At 39.3% G+C, this 17,708-nt stretch overlaps 1 protein-coding gene across 1 annotated transcript in view; it reads left to right on the forward strand.

Moving 5' to 3' along the window:
- LOC128741490 (potassium voltage-gated channel protein eag) overlaps positions 1-17,708 on the forward strand; it is a 64,519-nt gene that overhangs the window by 3,783 nt on the left and 43,028 nt on the right. Inside the window, exons 2-3 of the mRNA XM_053837348.1 lie at positions 5,841-5,961; positions 6,036-6,148. Of these exons, the coding sequence (XP_053693323.1) occupies positions 5,841-5,961; positions 6,036-6,148 (234 nt within the window). The remainder of the gene's footprint in view (positions 1-5,840; positions 5,962-6,035; positions 6,149-17,708) is intronic.

The following is a 17,708-nucleotide window of genomic DNA, read 5'->3' on the forward strand; positions in this document are numbered from 1 at the left end:
CTATTTCTAGTGTTCTTCTATATGCTATCGACCAGTTTGTACCCGTGAAGTATAAGCGTGTACCAGCTAAATCAGTCTGTACAAACCGTGATCTTAAGCGTTTTAAAACTGTGAAACGTGCAGCCCTTAGGCAACAATGGAAGTACAGTATTGATGCTATGAGTATAACATATCTACAAGCTAGCGCATCACCGCAAATTTCTCGCTGTGGTTGTGCTGCAGTGTTTATGACATCCTCACTGCAGAGGACATGGTGGCCTATTTTGCACAATGGAACATTCGGGAGCACACCTGGAAACACCCTAATGGAGAACCCGGCTCTCAGAACGACCACGTTCGGCTTGACGGCCGGCACTTTTCTGATCCTTCTCGGGGGCTACCACTATCTCGTAGTAAGCAAGCTCCGCGCTCCGTTGTCCAATGTATTCAAATTGACACCAACGAGGAAGATACGACTAAACATTCGGCGGTTATCAGCGGGAGGAGTTGCTGCAGAGTACTCTCGGAAAAGTGCTGCGCGGATCGCTGAACACCTTGGAGCGAACCGGAATGAACAGTGGAGGCACATCCACGACGCGATCAGTACTGCAGCGCGAGAAGTGTTGGATACTACTGCTGCAGCCAGTTCCAGGGAGTTGTTTGATGCACAGTGCCAACGAGTGACTGATGAGAACAATTGACCCAGACCCAATATGTGACCCAATATTGACTGCAACGGTGACACATCAGTGCAGAGGGAGATACAGGGATGCTAGAGCTGCCGAAAAGAGACTTGATCGTTGTAAGAAACGCTAGCACGGGGATGGCGTTCTTGCTGAGGCGGAGAATTGCTTCGAGAGGTACGATACGAGAAGCTTTTTCAATACGATCAACAGAATCAGCACCGAACCGTGCCAACTCCTGTTATGTGCAACGATAAGCAGGAGAACCTGATTGCCGAAAGGTCAGAGATGGCTAGGCGTTAGAAACAACATTTCCACGACGAACCAAATGTTCACCATGCAACAAATCCTCAATAAATTACGGAAATTCAACTTGCAGACTCACCATTTATTTATAGGCTTCAAGGCGCCGTACGATTCAGTAAAACGAAATAAGCTGTGGCAGATTATGTTTGAATATGGTTTTCCAACAAAACTGATTAGATTGATACGTACTACCCTTGATGGTTCAAAATCAAGTGCCATGATAGCGGATGCGACATCGGATTCGTTTGTGACGTTAGATGCTTTGAAGCAAGGTGACGGACTATTTAATTCGCTGTTCAACATTGCATTGGACAGATTTCTCGCCAACTCGTCTATGAGGTTGGCAGCACCCTCTCAGATTGCATGGAACCTTTTTGAAATAAAGAAAAAAAAATTAAGCCCTTTCCAATCGTTAGTCTCGACCAATTTTGAAGAAAACTAGGTATGCTAAATTGTTTATTTACATGAACTCTTTACTCACACAAAGTTTCATTAAATTCTGGGAGGGTCATGCCAACCTCTGAACGAGTCATTGGAAGGTGCTATGCGAAGGGCAGGCGTACAGAGAAGCGGTACCATCATCACGAAATCTCATATGTTCCTAGCGTTTGCGGACGACATCGTTATCATCACTATGTGGTCGAAGCATGGTTGTGAAGATTGGTTCTTCACATTTCTTCGCCATTTCCGTGATAATTAAGGAATTGACTTCATTAGGGCAACAAGAAACTAAGATGTGCCATCCCCATCTATAAGAGAAGTTAAAGAAGCCATCCAGCTCACAGTGGGTAGCATTGACCAAAATCGAATTGGCATTTTGACTGTAGCACAAAGTCCTTGGGTAAAATGGAGCAAATCAGGCTTCTAGATTATGTTGTATTAAAAAAAATTTTCATATACCTTTTTCCTAAAATTCGTCTACTTTCCTTACCATAGAAACTTAAATTAGCGAGAGTTTGTACATGATTCTTTCGAAACTAATAAAAAAAGGGGGAATGGGGTAAAATGGGCTACTTTCCGCATGTTAAGACAATGGCCAATTCTGTAATTTTTAGATAAGAAAGTCACTTTTAACCCCTAAAACAGTGGCAACAAAAAGTGTCATTATTTTGGTCGATTCTGCCCATTGTGCAGTGGCTAAAGAGCAACAAAGCAGCAGGAAAGATTGCTATTGGCGTAGAACTTATCAAAACGGGCTGGAACTAGTTGGCTAACTGATTGTTAAGATTCAGGATACGGAACGACTACCGGCATAGTGGAAAGACGGGGTTGCCCAATCTTTTTGCAAGAAAGGCGATAAGCTGAATTATGAGAGCTATCGAGCGATCATTATCTCGAATGCTGCCTACAAAGTGCTTTTCCAAATCATCTCCCATCGACTGTCGCCAATAACCAATAGATTCGTGGGAAGTTATCAGACCAGCTTCGTTGATGGTCAGTCTACAATGAACCAAATCTTCATCCTGCGGGCTGCGACAGGTTTTCCAAAAGTGCTGCAAATGCAGACAGAGTCCGCATCACTTATTCATCCAGCCGCATATGATTATGCAAACTGACAAGAGCTATGGGAAATCCTGGACGAAAACAGATTTCCGGGGAAGCTTACCAGACTTATCATGGCTACGATGGATGGGAATGGGATACAGTACTATGTAAAAATTTCGTGTGGATTGTAGGACGCATTTGAATCCCGCAGAGGACTTCGGCAAGAAGATGGTATTTCTGCCTGCTATTCAATATTGTGCTGGAAGATGTTATAAGACGAGCTTTACCGATGACGTGGATGCTGTTGGCAGAACATTTGAGACAGTGGAAGATCAGTACACCTGAATAGCAGAGCAGAAAAGATGGGGTGGAAGATAAACACGTCTATAACCAAGTAGGGTACGGGAGGGTATTTCCAGCACGCTATAAATTCGGCATACATTACCTATCCCGGGCAACCATTTCTTCATGTTTCGTCATTTTTCGATATATCAGTCTTTAAAGACACCAATAGAGAAAATCGATGGCGATCGTTACCATTTCTAAAAGAAATTTCTACAAACTTAATAGAAAATTAAAGTTTATTTTATAAAGATCTTCACCAAAATATCGATATCAACCGTCATCTTCGAAAATAAATATCAATTTCTGTCGTCAATTCGTTATTAATCTTTACGTAAATTTTTTTTGTTTTTATTTTTGGCTCGGGCAAGTTTCGAACCCATGCAATTTCTAAACTGTACCACTAATCCTCAGATCTACGACTACTCTTGAGGAGCTTAGATTAAAATGGCAATCATATTCTAAAGGATCCCATGCATGTATATTAACATATTGGCGAATTCGTCTATTTACGAGAGTCGCGAACTAATTTGGCGAAACGCAGAAGAAGATGTTTGGGTTCAGTGCTCAGTTCAAATGATTTGGCCAACATATTGTTAATTTCGAGTTGAACATACATCATTTATGCACATGTATACGCATCGATGCCATTCTTCATTATCCTTTATCAATGTTAAAAGATACAATGATATCAAAACAGAAGTAGTTTTAGATAAATACCTGCGAAGAAAATTGAAGTTTTTGCGATACTTTCATACTGAACAAAATTTAGTGTAATATCTTTAAAGATTTTTATCAAATTACTGACAAAGAAAATGTTTTAAATGCGAGTATCGATCTATGAAGAAGTTCAAATATTCGTATCGATATTATTGAAAATTAAACGTAAAGATTTATCGTCACAAAGCTTTATTTTCTGTTTCTCTTTTGATCTGGGTTTGAAAAACAGTAATCCCTGTGTAGGTTTTTTCGGCCTGCCGGATATTTAAACAACACAGACACCCCTATAGAAAATAGGACCAATTTAGCCGCAGCGACTTCATCATTTCTCGCGACTATAACTCAAATTCAGTTTCATTAAATGCAAAATGCACGCCGCAATTCAGTAAATATTATTCTATCAACTGGTATAAAAATCTTGTCTCGAATAAATATAATTTCAACTTAATTCCTGAATATTGTTCAGGCTACCGCTTAATGAGCTGAAAATACCCTCCCGTATCCTATATGCTTGCGGGCGAGACCGAGTGCATCAGGGTCCGCTTAGACAGTACCGCGTAACGGTAATCGACGGGAATGAGTTTGAGGTAGTCGACGAGTTCGTGTACCTTGGCTCAATGGCAACAGAGGACAACAATACCAAACGTGAGATGTAAAGACGTATTGTCAGCGGAAGTTGTGCCTACTATGGACTCTACAAACACTTGCGGTCGAATAATCTGAGCCTGAAAAGCTAATTAGACCGCTTGTCCTCTATGAGCATGAAACGTAAAAACTGTTAAAAGTACCTTTTGGGGTGCATGGAAAGCTCTGAGATAGCAAATTTACATGTTTTCGTATAGAACTAAGTGTAAGCTCGATTATCTGAATAATCTTTAGCAAAATTAAAACAAATTAGTAATTGTGTGATACATACATTACTATTGTACCGGGATGATGAATCTACGCATACTGTCGATAATTGGAAGCGGTAAATTGTGTTATAGTTACAGCACTCGTGCGCTAATTGCACGTCCTCTAACTGCACCGTCTTTTAATTGCACGTTCGCTAGTTGCACGATCGTGCAACTAAAAAACAGTTATCTGTCAAACTACACGTGGGTTTCCAGGTGGTTGCTATAAACAAAAATGCAGCGTTGCCGAATGCAAACTCTCTATCTCTGCATTACGTAGATACATTACAAATAAATTCATGCAAATTTGGCTAAACTTTGACTAATTGAACACATATTCATTAAGCTTTTAGTTCGTTTGTAAAAATTTAGATGTTCTTCCCACAATTTAGCGTACGTGTGAATGCATGTGAAGAGTTCTTTACAGTGATAACGCATCACGTTTTACAATAAATATTGGCAACTATCGTGCAATTAAAAAACGAAATTCGCTAATCGCATCGCCTCATTCGTGCAATTAGCGAACGAGTGCTGTATTATATATATAGTTCGGCAGATACAAGAATCGGGAACCAAATAAACGTCAAAAGCGGAGCCAAACGTTTTTCAAAATTCGAATTGTTGGACTAATGTTAATAAACACACTTTATTTTCATAGAACTAGTCATTTTCAACACCCACTAGCGATTATTTTCCGGAAAAACCCGCGCATTTCAAATTTGATTTCAAAAATCAGAGTTGCCAATTCGCCTGGTTTTCTATCCACCGAACTATATATATAGTAACTATAAGTTGTGGGTACCATACATCATACAATAAGCGCAAATTAATGCGCTGCTGTCCGAATACTTTTTTGGTTGACTGTACGTTTCAAAGTGCACCTATCACTCTTCATGAAAATCTGCAAAAAAAGAAGAAAAATGTTTTAGGTTAAAACAATACAGACATTGCACAGCTAGCAACTTAATACGTGACAGCCCCCGCTTTGATAAATGATCCGGTTTGGTTTTGTTCCGAGGTGGAACAAAGAAAAATAACACTTCTACTCTTTGTTCAAAATTGAATGAATCTTTCCCTGGTAGGGTACGGGACGGTATTTTCGGTCTGTTTCTAAATTCAGCCTATTTTCCTTTTCTTTCGCTAATAAAAATACTTTGCCGGTATACTATTTTAATATGCTATAACTATTTTCTGCAGACTGTAAGTAACCTGTTTTTTTTTAAATAAAAAGAACGTCAAAACCACCTGTTCTTCCACTAGAACAAGGCTATAAGCCGAAAAAATTGATGCAATCGTTTAATAGGCCGAAAATACCCACCCGTGGGTGCTCTATATAAGAATACGTAATAACGCACTCAAAGTTCAGCAAATCTAAACATTTCTTTTATATACCATGAGCTAATATAATACATTTTCTCATTTCCCCTTCCAGCGGACAGTTCTTTTCTGTTGGCAAATGCTCAAATTGTGGATTTTCCGATCGTTTACTGCAATGAAGCTTTCTGCAAGATCAGCGGCTACAACCGAGCCGAGGTTATGCAAAAGTCATGCAGGTAAGATGTTCATTACCATGAATATAAACTTGGTATTTTTCTCAGAGTTGTTTGTGTTATGTTTATCTTCTCAGGTGTGGCTTCATGTATGGTGAGCTGACGGAAAAGGAAACGGTAGCTCGGGTGGAATACTCGCTGGAACATCAGCAGCATGATCAATTTGAAGTTTTGCTCTACAAAAAGAACAGTAAGTGAATTGTAACGAGTTTTATGCTTAGGAGCAACCTTTTGGAGGTGCTTTTAAATTCGCGTATATACGCAATATTTCCAAAGCATTTAGATGCATAGTGTCATTTGTTATACACGTGTTTTCCATCAAAAAACCATCAATCGATTTTTCATTCCAACAGATCCAGTTGCGTGACATGAACATGTTAGAAATAATCTTTGTTTCATCACTTCGAATTCCCTGCAATATCAATACCAAGAGCGCGTGCTTGGCATATTCTGCACTTTAAATAGAAGATTGTTTTTTGCAGTCACAACCAAAAAGTGTTTGAAACTAAAATATTAAATCGTTTAAAAATAATTTTAAATCCTTAAAAGTTAGAACGGTTGCTAACAGTTTTGGTCACTGAGACTGCAGTTCAGCAGAGCTCAAACCGGAAATGCTAAAATCATTGGCGGAACTAGCGCTCATTTCCAGGGGGGCTAAATCCCCGGCTTTTTTTCGACCATTTATTGCTCGGCCAAGCCAATTTTTCTAGGGGGGACTTAATCTCTCCCCCTAGTTCCGCCAATGGCTAAAATTGAAAATATTTTTTCGACATTTATCGCAGATTGAAGTTATTATGGTGTTGATAGCTACTACTAATAATTTTAGTAACTGCATTCGATATACTGACAGAAAAAAGGCTGTGCCAATTGATATATTCAACTTATAATGTTTTAAGTTCCACAAGTGTTACAATAGTACTGCACTAGTTGGGTTCAGATATCAGGCAAGGTGAATAACGGGTGAAAACCAAAAGTTTGGAATTTTTTATTCGAGCTGTGTTTTTGTAGAAACGGGATCAAAATTTTCTTCAAATATTCATCTGCTGCATCTTAATTGATAGCCAAACCAGAGGGCTTGTTGTTGAATAAACGAGAAAGACAACGATGTCCTTCTGCGTCCATAATTTTGGCTGGCCTTCCACTAGCACTAGCTTGCGAATAGTTATTGGGCATCTTAGAAAATGGTAAACAGTCGAAGCCGCAACATATTCGCTTTTTAAATGTTGTACCGTATACTTTTCCGAGATTTCTATGGCAGTTCGTAGAAAAATATTGACAAAAAGAGGAGGGAGAGAGCTAACACATACATACTCTCATTTCTCTCTGAGCTCGTTTGTTGTGGAGTATAGGGGCCTCAAAAAAATTCCAAAATTTTAGTTGTCACCCGTTATCAGACAGCGCTTAGTAAATGTAATATCTCCACTCTCATCTGCAGCATAAGTTCACAAAGTTCTAAATAGTAATAAATTTTTTTTTTGTGCCAGAAGGGCAAAGAAAACTGTTGAATGGCTTCTGCTGGAGAAACATGTTTCCTAAGATGTGCTTTTATCAATGTCTAAAATTTTTCACTAGGTCAAATTTGTGGGCGGCTATGGGAACGCATGTCCTTTGGAACGAACCTTTGGAGGTGGGTACTCTACCGTTGATTTCGCATAATAGCAAGACCCTAGTTTCTGCCAGAAGACAACAGGATCCATATGGCTATGAATTCTAGATAGAATTAACAAAAGGGCGAATGTCGCAAATGTAAACAACACGGGTGAGAGTTATTTTTTGCTGGACCAGCATAGGAAAATCAACCCTCACTCGGTTTGTTTACGCTTGCGACATTCGCCCTTTTGTTAATTCTATCTTCAATTATGGCTAGATGTCATTTTTGTAAATACTCCTTGACGTACATTTCACTGTTCATCAGAGCAATCAGAGCAACAACAAACAGCTTGCCAGTCTATGAAGTAATTTGCGGTTTCGTCACTAACGAGAATGACATTAACTGGGGCTCGTTTATGTAGGAGTGAGAGGGGAGTAAAGAGTGGAGGAGAGGATCCGGGAGTTTGAAATTTGATGTTGTTGATATTATTCCTACTGCAAACAGCCTCAGCGAGGGCCCCAGCAAATGTCAAAAAATCTTTATAGGTGTCAAAAAATCTATCTATGTGTGCGTGGTGGAATACTTCATAGCCTTTTTTCCAAATTTTGCAACTTAAATGATTATTTCAGACTAGTCTAATTTACCTTTCTTACACTGTTGCCCTGGCAAGGATCTATAGCCGAATTTCACTTATGTTTTGTCGTTCATAACTATGCACTTTGAATTCCCAGCAAGCATCGTATCGTACAGCATCTTTTGCACTCTGATCAGGGATGCCACATATAATTCTGTGTTTTTTGTTGGAAAAATCTAACAATCTGTACGGCGAGGAAAAATATCTGTGCAAAAATCTGTCCAATGGAAAACAATGAGAGTGAAAGAGATAGAGAGTCATTTTGCTGACTATTTCCGTCTCTTTCACTCTCATGTAAAAGCTCAAAAATCTGTTTAATCTGTGTAATTTGGCGAAAATCTGTATTCTATGCATACAGATTCTGTACAGGCGATTTCTTTCAAATATCTGTTAAACACAGAATAATCTGTGCATGTGGCAACCCTGACTCTGATCGATGCTGCTTCCCAATAAGAATTTTTCGCCCGACGTTGCAAAATTTCGTTTGTATCAGACGACGACTGTCCGACGTCGTGTGACAAATTCTTACTAGGTTGTTCTGAAGTTTGTTTTGGTTGCTCCTGCTTCTTAGGTTCGTACATTCAAACATTGTAGTGTCCGATGAACGTTTGATTTCGACGTGAAACCTTGTTATTTGCCTTGAACGCCTTCATTATATATGCTGAGGGTAAACAATAGGATGTAACCATAAAAATTGACTAAATATAAAGCATTGCGAAATGGTAGCGGTTTCTGAGTGCGTCCATATTTTGTGGGAGACTTTAGATAATGATTCTTTTGCCCTTTATACATTCGGTTGATCATACTTCTTAATTTTTTTCTGTTCATTTGATTCGATTGATATTTCATGAAGTGAAACATTTGCTTAGTAATTTGATCATATTTTTATGAACTGTCGTTTATAGTGGATATAAGTATGTAATGTAAGTCTATCTCACCTGTTTCAAAGCTAGATGGTTTGCTACCCTTCAAAGGAAAAGGAAATTGATTGCTTTCTTGGGTTTTATTTACCAATTACAATTTTTGAGGTTATTCCACCTTGGGCGCTGCGGAGAAAATTTTCTTCGTCATCATTTGTTGCCACAAAAAAAAACACTACTCTGCCATCGTTTGTTGAGTGAATTCATTCAAACTGAGGCTGGATGATGACTTTTTCATTGTTTACCTTTCTCCGGTTGAATTCCATAGCAGATAAGAAAGAATGTAACAGTGAAATTATGATTTCGTTTTTGGGATTACAGAACCGCACCCTTTTCGAAATCAAATGCAGCCAACAGTGCAACACAAACGATTGGTGTTTGTGATATTGTATTCCATGGAGTATCAAGTCATTTTATACTTTTTTTTAAATCACTTGACGGCAATTTTTATTTTGTCTTGTAAACGTTGTAAGTAATTTAAAATTAACATTCAAGTTTCTCGTATACAAAGCACTATTTGTACCCAAGCAACCAAAAGTTTATTTGTGGTTCAGTTAGGGGGACTGGGGGTATAATGCCCACGTTAACAAGAACCCCGTATTACTCATAATCATTAATACAGAATACATTTAATAAAACTAGACAGTAGGTTGAAAAGTACAACAATTTTTTACCTAACATGCTAGTCCTGAAACATAAAAATCAACAAAATGTGTTTAAATCGTGAAGTTTTCCAAGGTCATCGAAAATTTGTTTTTCAGATTCGTTAGGGGCAAAATGCGCGTAAGTGTATCCAAAACGAACCACAACAAAGGGTTAAAATGCGCCACAACAAATGTGCAAAATCCGCCGACTGTTTTCTTTTAATGCAAAACCAGCACGACTTAGAACAACGTGGGTACCTACCTACTCGTTATTCTGTTATTCCGGAACCCGATTCGGACGACCGGCAGGTCTTTTTTCACTGGAGCGGTCGTTGCTAAGATATCGCTTTATACGAACGTTTTGACATTTGTTCAAACACGCATGAGCTACTAGATCGAAAAACGTTTGATTGCACTGCAAGCGTTTATTGAATAAATTCGTGCTTTTCATGGCGCATTTTGGCCCGCCTCAACTTGTTTGATGAAAAACGTTTAAATCCAGCAAATAATTATTCAATTATAAAATCTTACGTGGGCTGTTGAATACCAAGAGTATTGATCATAAGAAGAGCAGTTTACCGGTACGTAATACTGTTTATTGGCGGCGTAATGTCTTACGAAAAGAGGTGTGAAAATTACAAGAAATAGGCTTGAAAATATCTTTTTCATTATTCGTAGGATTTGTGTAACATAAAATACTGGTATGATCTACATTGCTTTATAATTTAAAATAGAAGCGATTGGCAACTTAATGAGCGTTTAAAAGTGAGTGTTTCGTGAAATACTACAATGGTGCGTTTTGCCCCGACTGGGCATTTTACCACCAGTTACCCTGTTATGTCTGTTATGCTTAATTTTCATAACTTCTGCTAATAAAAAACAAACTTTTGAGCCGGGAAAGTGATTTTGATACCGTACGATAGCCGGGAGCTGAATATGTTTGCGACATTTCAATTCGATGAAATTAAATTTCGCAACATGAGCGCGATAAATAAAAACAATGTTTGCCAACTATTTATTGGTTCAGGTGTCAAACGTTATATTGCGATTAGCGATACAGAACAGCGAACAGAAAAGAAACTGAGTCATGCATCTCAGAGTACTGTTGCTGCGCTGAGTAAATTTGTTGTCCCGCAAAATTGAGCTGTTTCCAATATGTACGATATGCGTTACAAAGTAACGCATTGTATTCAACAGAGAAACATTGATAGTTTTAAGCATACTCTTACGCCAGCCACGTAGCCAGGGGGGGTGCCCTGGGGGCCTTGCCCCCCCCCCCCCAAAATATTTTGGCTTACATTTTAAAAAAAAATTTTAATGCAGAATACACCAACGTAAAACTGTAGCACATGTTTTTGATGAGTGCGCCTTTGAATAACAATATAACCGACATCGTTTTGTATCTCTCATAGTCTGTGAAAATTCTCAACTATGTAGCTTTCCGTTACTTGGAACATTCGAATCTCGGCTAGGCGGTGCTTGCTTGATAGAGTCAGTAGGATCGTTACACTGGCCCTGTAATTTTCCTGTACTCCAAACAGCCGGCTGCGAAGTCTGTCGGTAAAGAAGGGTAATGTCTAATGACGGTTTAAGCCAACGACTTTGCTTTTTACTTGGAACATTCGGCATGGACAAAGGCGACGAAATAAGAACATGGAATGGAGACTTGGTACCTGGAACGGCAGATCGTTAAATTTCGTTGGTGGCGATAGAGTGCTGCTCGATTAGTTAGAACGCCGAAAATTTGGCATCTGGGACTGTAGCGGAGATCTGTCGCAAAGGCGAGAAGATGTGGAGGATCCGTGACAATAAAGCCCAAATTTTTCAGAGCGGTGACGCGACCAACGAGCTGGGAACGGGCTTCGTAGTGTTGGGCAAAATGCAGAATCACATAAAGGACTGAAAAACGATCAACGAGAGAATGTGCGTGTTGAGGATAAAAGGCCGTTTCTTCCCGAAGGTATACCTGATGACGAGAAGGAAGCGTTCTATGCGCAGCTGAAGGCAACGTACGACAGCTGCTCATGATAGGACATCAAGATCGTCATCGGGGCTATGAACACCCAGGTCGGCAGGGAAGCAATGTATAGACTTGTGATCGGGTCCCATAGCCTGCACACCGACACAAACGACAACAGCCAGCGATGCATCAACTTTGCAGTTCCCGAGCACTTTCTTTTCCCACAAATATATCCACAAAGCCACCTGGAGATCACCTGACCAACGAACTTCGAACCAAATCGACCGGTTTTTCTCAAACATCACCAACGTATGCTCCCTATCGACTCGGACCATGACCTAGTAGCAGTACATGTGTGCTTAAAACTATCGACGGTTTATATCTCGCGACAAAGCCGCTCTTCTCGGTTAAACATTCGGCAGTTAAACAACCCGCCAGTTGCCGAACGCGTACTGGATGAAGCTCTGCCTACTTCTATGGAGCTTGATGCTTCGACCCTCGAAAACGGATGGAGTATGATGGTGGAGTGGAAACATCGAGTGCACGAAATGATTGGTTTGACGGGGAATACCAACAAGCGATAGAATTGTAGGAAAAAAGAACTTGGGAAAACTATCTAATCATATCCACGAGAGAGAATTTGGCCAAGAATCGACGAGCGCGGAATGAGTAGACCATGATCTTGAGGAGAAAAAAACGCCAGAAGGAGGACAGAGATCGTGAGGAGCTGGAACAACTATTCTGGGCTAATGACGCGCGCACGTTTTACGAAGAGATGAACCAAACTCGTAAGGGCTACACACCTAAACCGGACATGTGTAGGGGCGAGGGAGGGGATCTAATCACAAACGAGCGCGATAGATGGAAGCAGTATTTCGATGAGAACCTCAACGGCGACACAGCAATAGGAGACGCAATGGAAGGGAACCTCGGAGTGCCTACAAACGACAACAGTGTGCCGGCTCCCGATCTCGAAGAGATCCGGCGAGAAATTCGTCAGCTGAAGAATAGAATTATCGGTCTGATTAGCGCTTTGTACATCGTCAGCTTTGTGCTGCGTATATTCCTTGATCGAAGCGTCTTGCGGAGGGAAAAGTAGGCTCGATGCGAGAGTGCCAGAAGCTATGCATGACGCATGAACTTCCAGGTTTAAAACCACTCTCTAATAAAAATCAATACCAACCAGAAGCTATGCAGTTTTTAAAAATCCTGTAAAGCATTCTTCTCACCAGCAAACTAATTAGCAGAAATCATATTGTACGCAAACTTATGAAAACCTTTAGAAAGTTACTTGTGTTACATGAATACTTAGTTAAACAAATTAATTAATTAATTCGAAAGAACATTCTGTAACATAAGCATTAAATATATTTCTTAAACAAAAGGTTTTCTGCATACCAACTTGGCCTCCCTCCAGAGGCGAGTGAATCTCTTAAGTTTAAAACTTCTCTAATAAAAAATGACTTGCCCCCCCCCAAACGAAATTCCTGGCTACGTCACTGTCTTGCGCATCGCGCATGATGAAATACTAGCGCCAGCTTTTGTTCTTTATTATCAGAACCTAGAGACGGCGTCCTATTGATAACATAAACACCTGCCTGGGAATCATTTTTAAATTATTTATCCTTTCAATATTTCAAATAGTAAAGTTATGTTTCTTCCTAAAATGTAAAAGAATAGCCAACTGTGTCACTCAAAAGTTACAAATAAACATATAACAGTCTCAGTAGTAAAAATATTACAACAAACATTTGTTTTTTTGAAAATGCCTGGACTGATTTGACTGCAACAACTACCAAACGGTAAGTTTTGTGGCCTAGAAGAACGTTATTGAATGGAACAAATTCCGGAATATATGGAACTTGAACATCGTAACAAACCCGTCATGCAACATCTCTAAGCAGGGGAGAGACGTCTACAGTGAGACACTTTTTTCCAAAAATTTTAAATTTTGTTTTTGATGATAGCTACCAATGCGCTCTTCAATCTATTTGAAAGGTATATCCTTCTAGTTACCTGAAAAAAAGTTTCAGTCGTTTCGGTTATAAGCTAAATTAGTAACAACCACAAATGTGGAGGTGTATTTTTGTCTCACTGTTAACCAATAAGTGGGAAGAGTGATACAACGAGTATTGCATACTGAAACACCAATTTGAAATCCATTTAAACCATATCTTTGGGTAATAAAGAACATGTTTATTGTGTCGTGTTGTTTATTGTGTCTATAAAGCATACATTATTATGGGTATGATTGAAAATTCCGATTATTTTCACACATACATTTATGCTCATATAAAGGACAAATCCTGGACATCCGTAATTTCAATCAAATGCTTTATTGATCGCTTTTTAGTGAATTCAAAGGGCACGGATCGGAAGGTAAGTGTGTTTGAATCAACTCAGCAGCAGAGCTTTTGGAGTATTCATTAAATTCACCTAAGAAATGATGAAAATTAGAGTGGCTTTCCTTACTACGTCGGTAATTAGAAATAAACCCTATCCCCTGTATTCTGTATTTAAGCTACCAGCCTCTAACACCCGCTGTTCTAGCATTTCCGTCAACAGAATGTATCCAACCGGTGAGTCAGCTTTGGAGTCGTCGATGTTTATATTGTTCTCAAGGTAAATGACTTCCCGACAGCCACTTAAAAAGTATCTTCATCTATCACTAACACTCCAAGGGGTGCCACGTTCTCCTACAGCCACCATATATTTTTTTTTGCCAGAGTATAAGTATATGTGTATCGAAACTTTGGTACGATGATATCGATGTCATCCGTGACCGTGAGTCTTAGGATTCCACATAAAAATCCTTTTCTTGTGGTGAAAAAAGGTCAATTTTATCCCAGAAATATTGACATTTAAATCACTTGATACGGAGCAAACTACCCACTGCTATTGTATGCACAGCCGTTTTTTGCCTAAAATAATATTTCTGGATGTATATTGTGCTGCTAGTAGCATAGAACCAAAGGTTCTCAAAGAGAACGTATTCCGCATTACCGCCCGGCATCATTGCGACGTGACCGGCCCACTGTAGTCTCCCAATTTTCGCAAGGTATACGAATCTCTCCAAGTAGTGCCTGTAGCTCGTGGTTCATACGCTTACGCTACTCTCCGCTTTCGTTTATATTCCGCCAAAAATCGTCCGCAACACCATTCGTTCAAATAAGGCAAGTGCATGTATGTCTTGAGTGTATTTGAGTAAGCAAAGTTACAGTCTCAAGTCCGTAGAAGACTACCACTCTGATTAGCGTTTTGTACCTCGTCAGCTTTGTAAGGAGGCCAATGCTCCTTGCTCGAGGCGTCTAGTGGGGGGGAAAGTAGGTTCGACTTCCAGCTTGAATGCGTCGTTGAACCTTCTTACTGGTATTATTATCCACGTTGTCAAGAATATATGAACTCATTAACCAGTTTCAGTTCATCGCCGTCAATAGTCACTATCCGTAGGAGGCGAATGTTGTTTTATCTAGAGCAGGCTGACCAGACGTACCGGGTTTGGATGGTGTGTCCCGGATTACTAAGCGTGCCGGAAAGTTTCCCGCAATGACTAATTTTTTAATCGAAACAGTTTCTAAGGATGAAACGTAGGAAATTATGTTAAATTGCATGAAAAAACCTACTGCTGACACCGCTCGTCAGCCGGTGCATACCCTCCTCAGTTACGGCCCCGGTAAGCCGGCACCTCGAACCCCTCATCTGACCAACGTCGCTGGTGATTGTCCTCTTCATCTTCAGCTTTCGCTTCATTATCCCCCAGTATTTCAATACTGGACGAACCCGGGGACAATTTGGTGCACTCAGCTCTTTTGAGATGAACTGAAGTCCATTGGCCATTGTAGCATGCATGCTGAAACTGCAGCAGGCTATCATGGGACTTAATAAAGGGCAAAATCCGTTTGGTGAGGCATCTACCCCTGTGTATGTCCGAATTCTTATCCGTAAAAAAAACTTGTATTCACACGGATGCCAATGAAACAGATCCCTTGCCAAGTCATGACCTTTCATCACGAACTTATCCCCAACAGTCCAGTCCCTTTCCGCAGTCTTCTGCGCGATTCGAACCGACTCAAGAGTGCCTCCAAAACGCGCTCGTAGCACATCCCCCGCTTCAGGGTAGCTTTGATCAGCCACGTCAGTTTGTCCGAAAACCCGTTTTCTTGCATTATCTGTCATAGCTGCATGCACTCGATTTTATCGTATGTGGCCCTGAAATACAAAAATATATGGGAGTATGTTTACTCCAGATATTTCTGGTGAATTTGTCGGAATGTCGGGATAGACGACGTAACAAAATCTGGGAGAGCACCTGCGTTGACCAGCGTAATACCATGGTAATTGCCGCAATCCAGCCGATCGCCCTTTTGGTGTATGAAACAAACCACACCTTTCCTCCCCTCCTTTGGTAGCCTCCCTTCCACCCAAATTTTCGAAATTCTCCAGTGAAGTGCCAGCGGTTTTGGCCATTATATCGCCATTGAGATGCGCATCGAAGAGCTGCTTCCACCTGTCGACCACCTCGTGTTCATTTATGACTAGATTTTTCTTCTCAGAGAGAGAAGAGAGAGAGAGACTGTTACTGTTACTGTGACTGTTACCAACTTACTTGATTCTCTTAATTGAGTTTCTCTAGTTCCTCCGTCAAATGAAAATAAAAATGAATCTAATGAAACTTGTGTCAAAGCTTTGCCTCATTAAGAAAGTTGGCAAAATTAGTTTTTCCGAAATTAATCCAGATTACTTTTTATTTACTTATTTAAAATTATTTATTTATTTAATTATTTATTTATTTATTTATTTATTTTTTTATTTATTTATTCACTTCTTTCTTTATTTACTTTTCTCGTCAACCAATGTAGATTATTATTTTCAATGTAGATTATAAAAATTTGAGAAAAGGTTGGATCATTTTTTCGTTTTTTTTTAAATGCATGCCCAATTTTTGTTGTCTGTCTCGCGTTAAAAACTCTGTTTTTTGGTACGAGATACCGCAAATTTGGAAAAACCCACATCATCACTGAGCAGTTCTTCTTTTGGATGACGTACTTGATAAGGAAAGACTTGTAAATCAGTTTCTTTTTCTCGACACCAAGTCCTATTAAATTCTAACGTTGCAGGACGATTCGAAAGCAACACTTACACTTATTTATTTTTCTCGTCAACCGACGAAGATTATTATAAAAATTTGGGAAAAGGTTGGATTACTTTTTTTTGTTTTTTTTTTTAGTGCATGCCCAATTTTTGTAGTCTGTCTCGCAGACAAGTCTTTCCTTATCAAGTACGTCACCCAAAAGAAGAACTGCTCAGTGATGATGTGGGTTTTTCCAAATTTGCGGTATCTCGAACCAAAGAAACAGAGTTCTTAACTCGTTGTTTACCAGTGACGATGAGCGCTGCCGTAGTGAGGTGAGTGATCCGCTGATCAAGAAGCAAGAACGAAGTGTCTCACAATGCCATGTCAATTAACGTTACTATTGCCGTTATTAATGGGCTCTGTAAGAAATTCACAGGTCTGGCTTAAAAAACTACATAGGATTTATAGGTATTTACCAATTAAACGCAGGAAAAATAATAAGAAAGGTCCATCACGTCAAGCTTTTTTAACAATACTCATTTTTCTGGTTTGAGTAAGATCAAAATTTGGTAGCAAAACCAAATTCAAGGGCACAAAATGTACTGAATATATTACATAAAATTGTACATAATTATTTTTCCAGAATTGGAGCAAACCAATCTAAAGAATCTTCTATTATTTTTTATTCATTTGAATTTCGGAAAAGAATTAGAAAATTGAAAAACATCGGAAATTTGCTTCAAATTTTATTTTCATTATTTTGAAAAGCGATAAAAAGGAATTTTTAGCGCATATTTGTTATGTAAAGTATAATCAATTTTCTTTAACTCTTTTTCGAATACCATTCCACTGCAATCAACAATTTTCATGTTATAAATGTTAAACATTATTTTCTTAATCGAAAACATACATTGAAAATTTCATTTA

Source organism: Sabethes cyaneus, chromosome 3, assembly GCF_943734655.1.
Source record: "Sabethes cyaneus chromosome 3, idSabCyanKW18_F2, whole genome shotgun sequence".
Taxonomy (NCBI): domain Eukaryota; kingdom Metazoa; phylum Arthropoda; class Insecta; order Diptera; family Culicidae; genus Sabethes; species Sabethes cyaneus.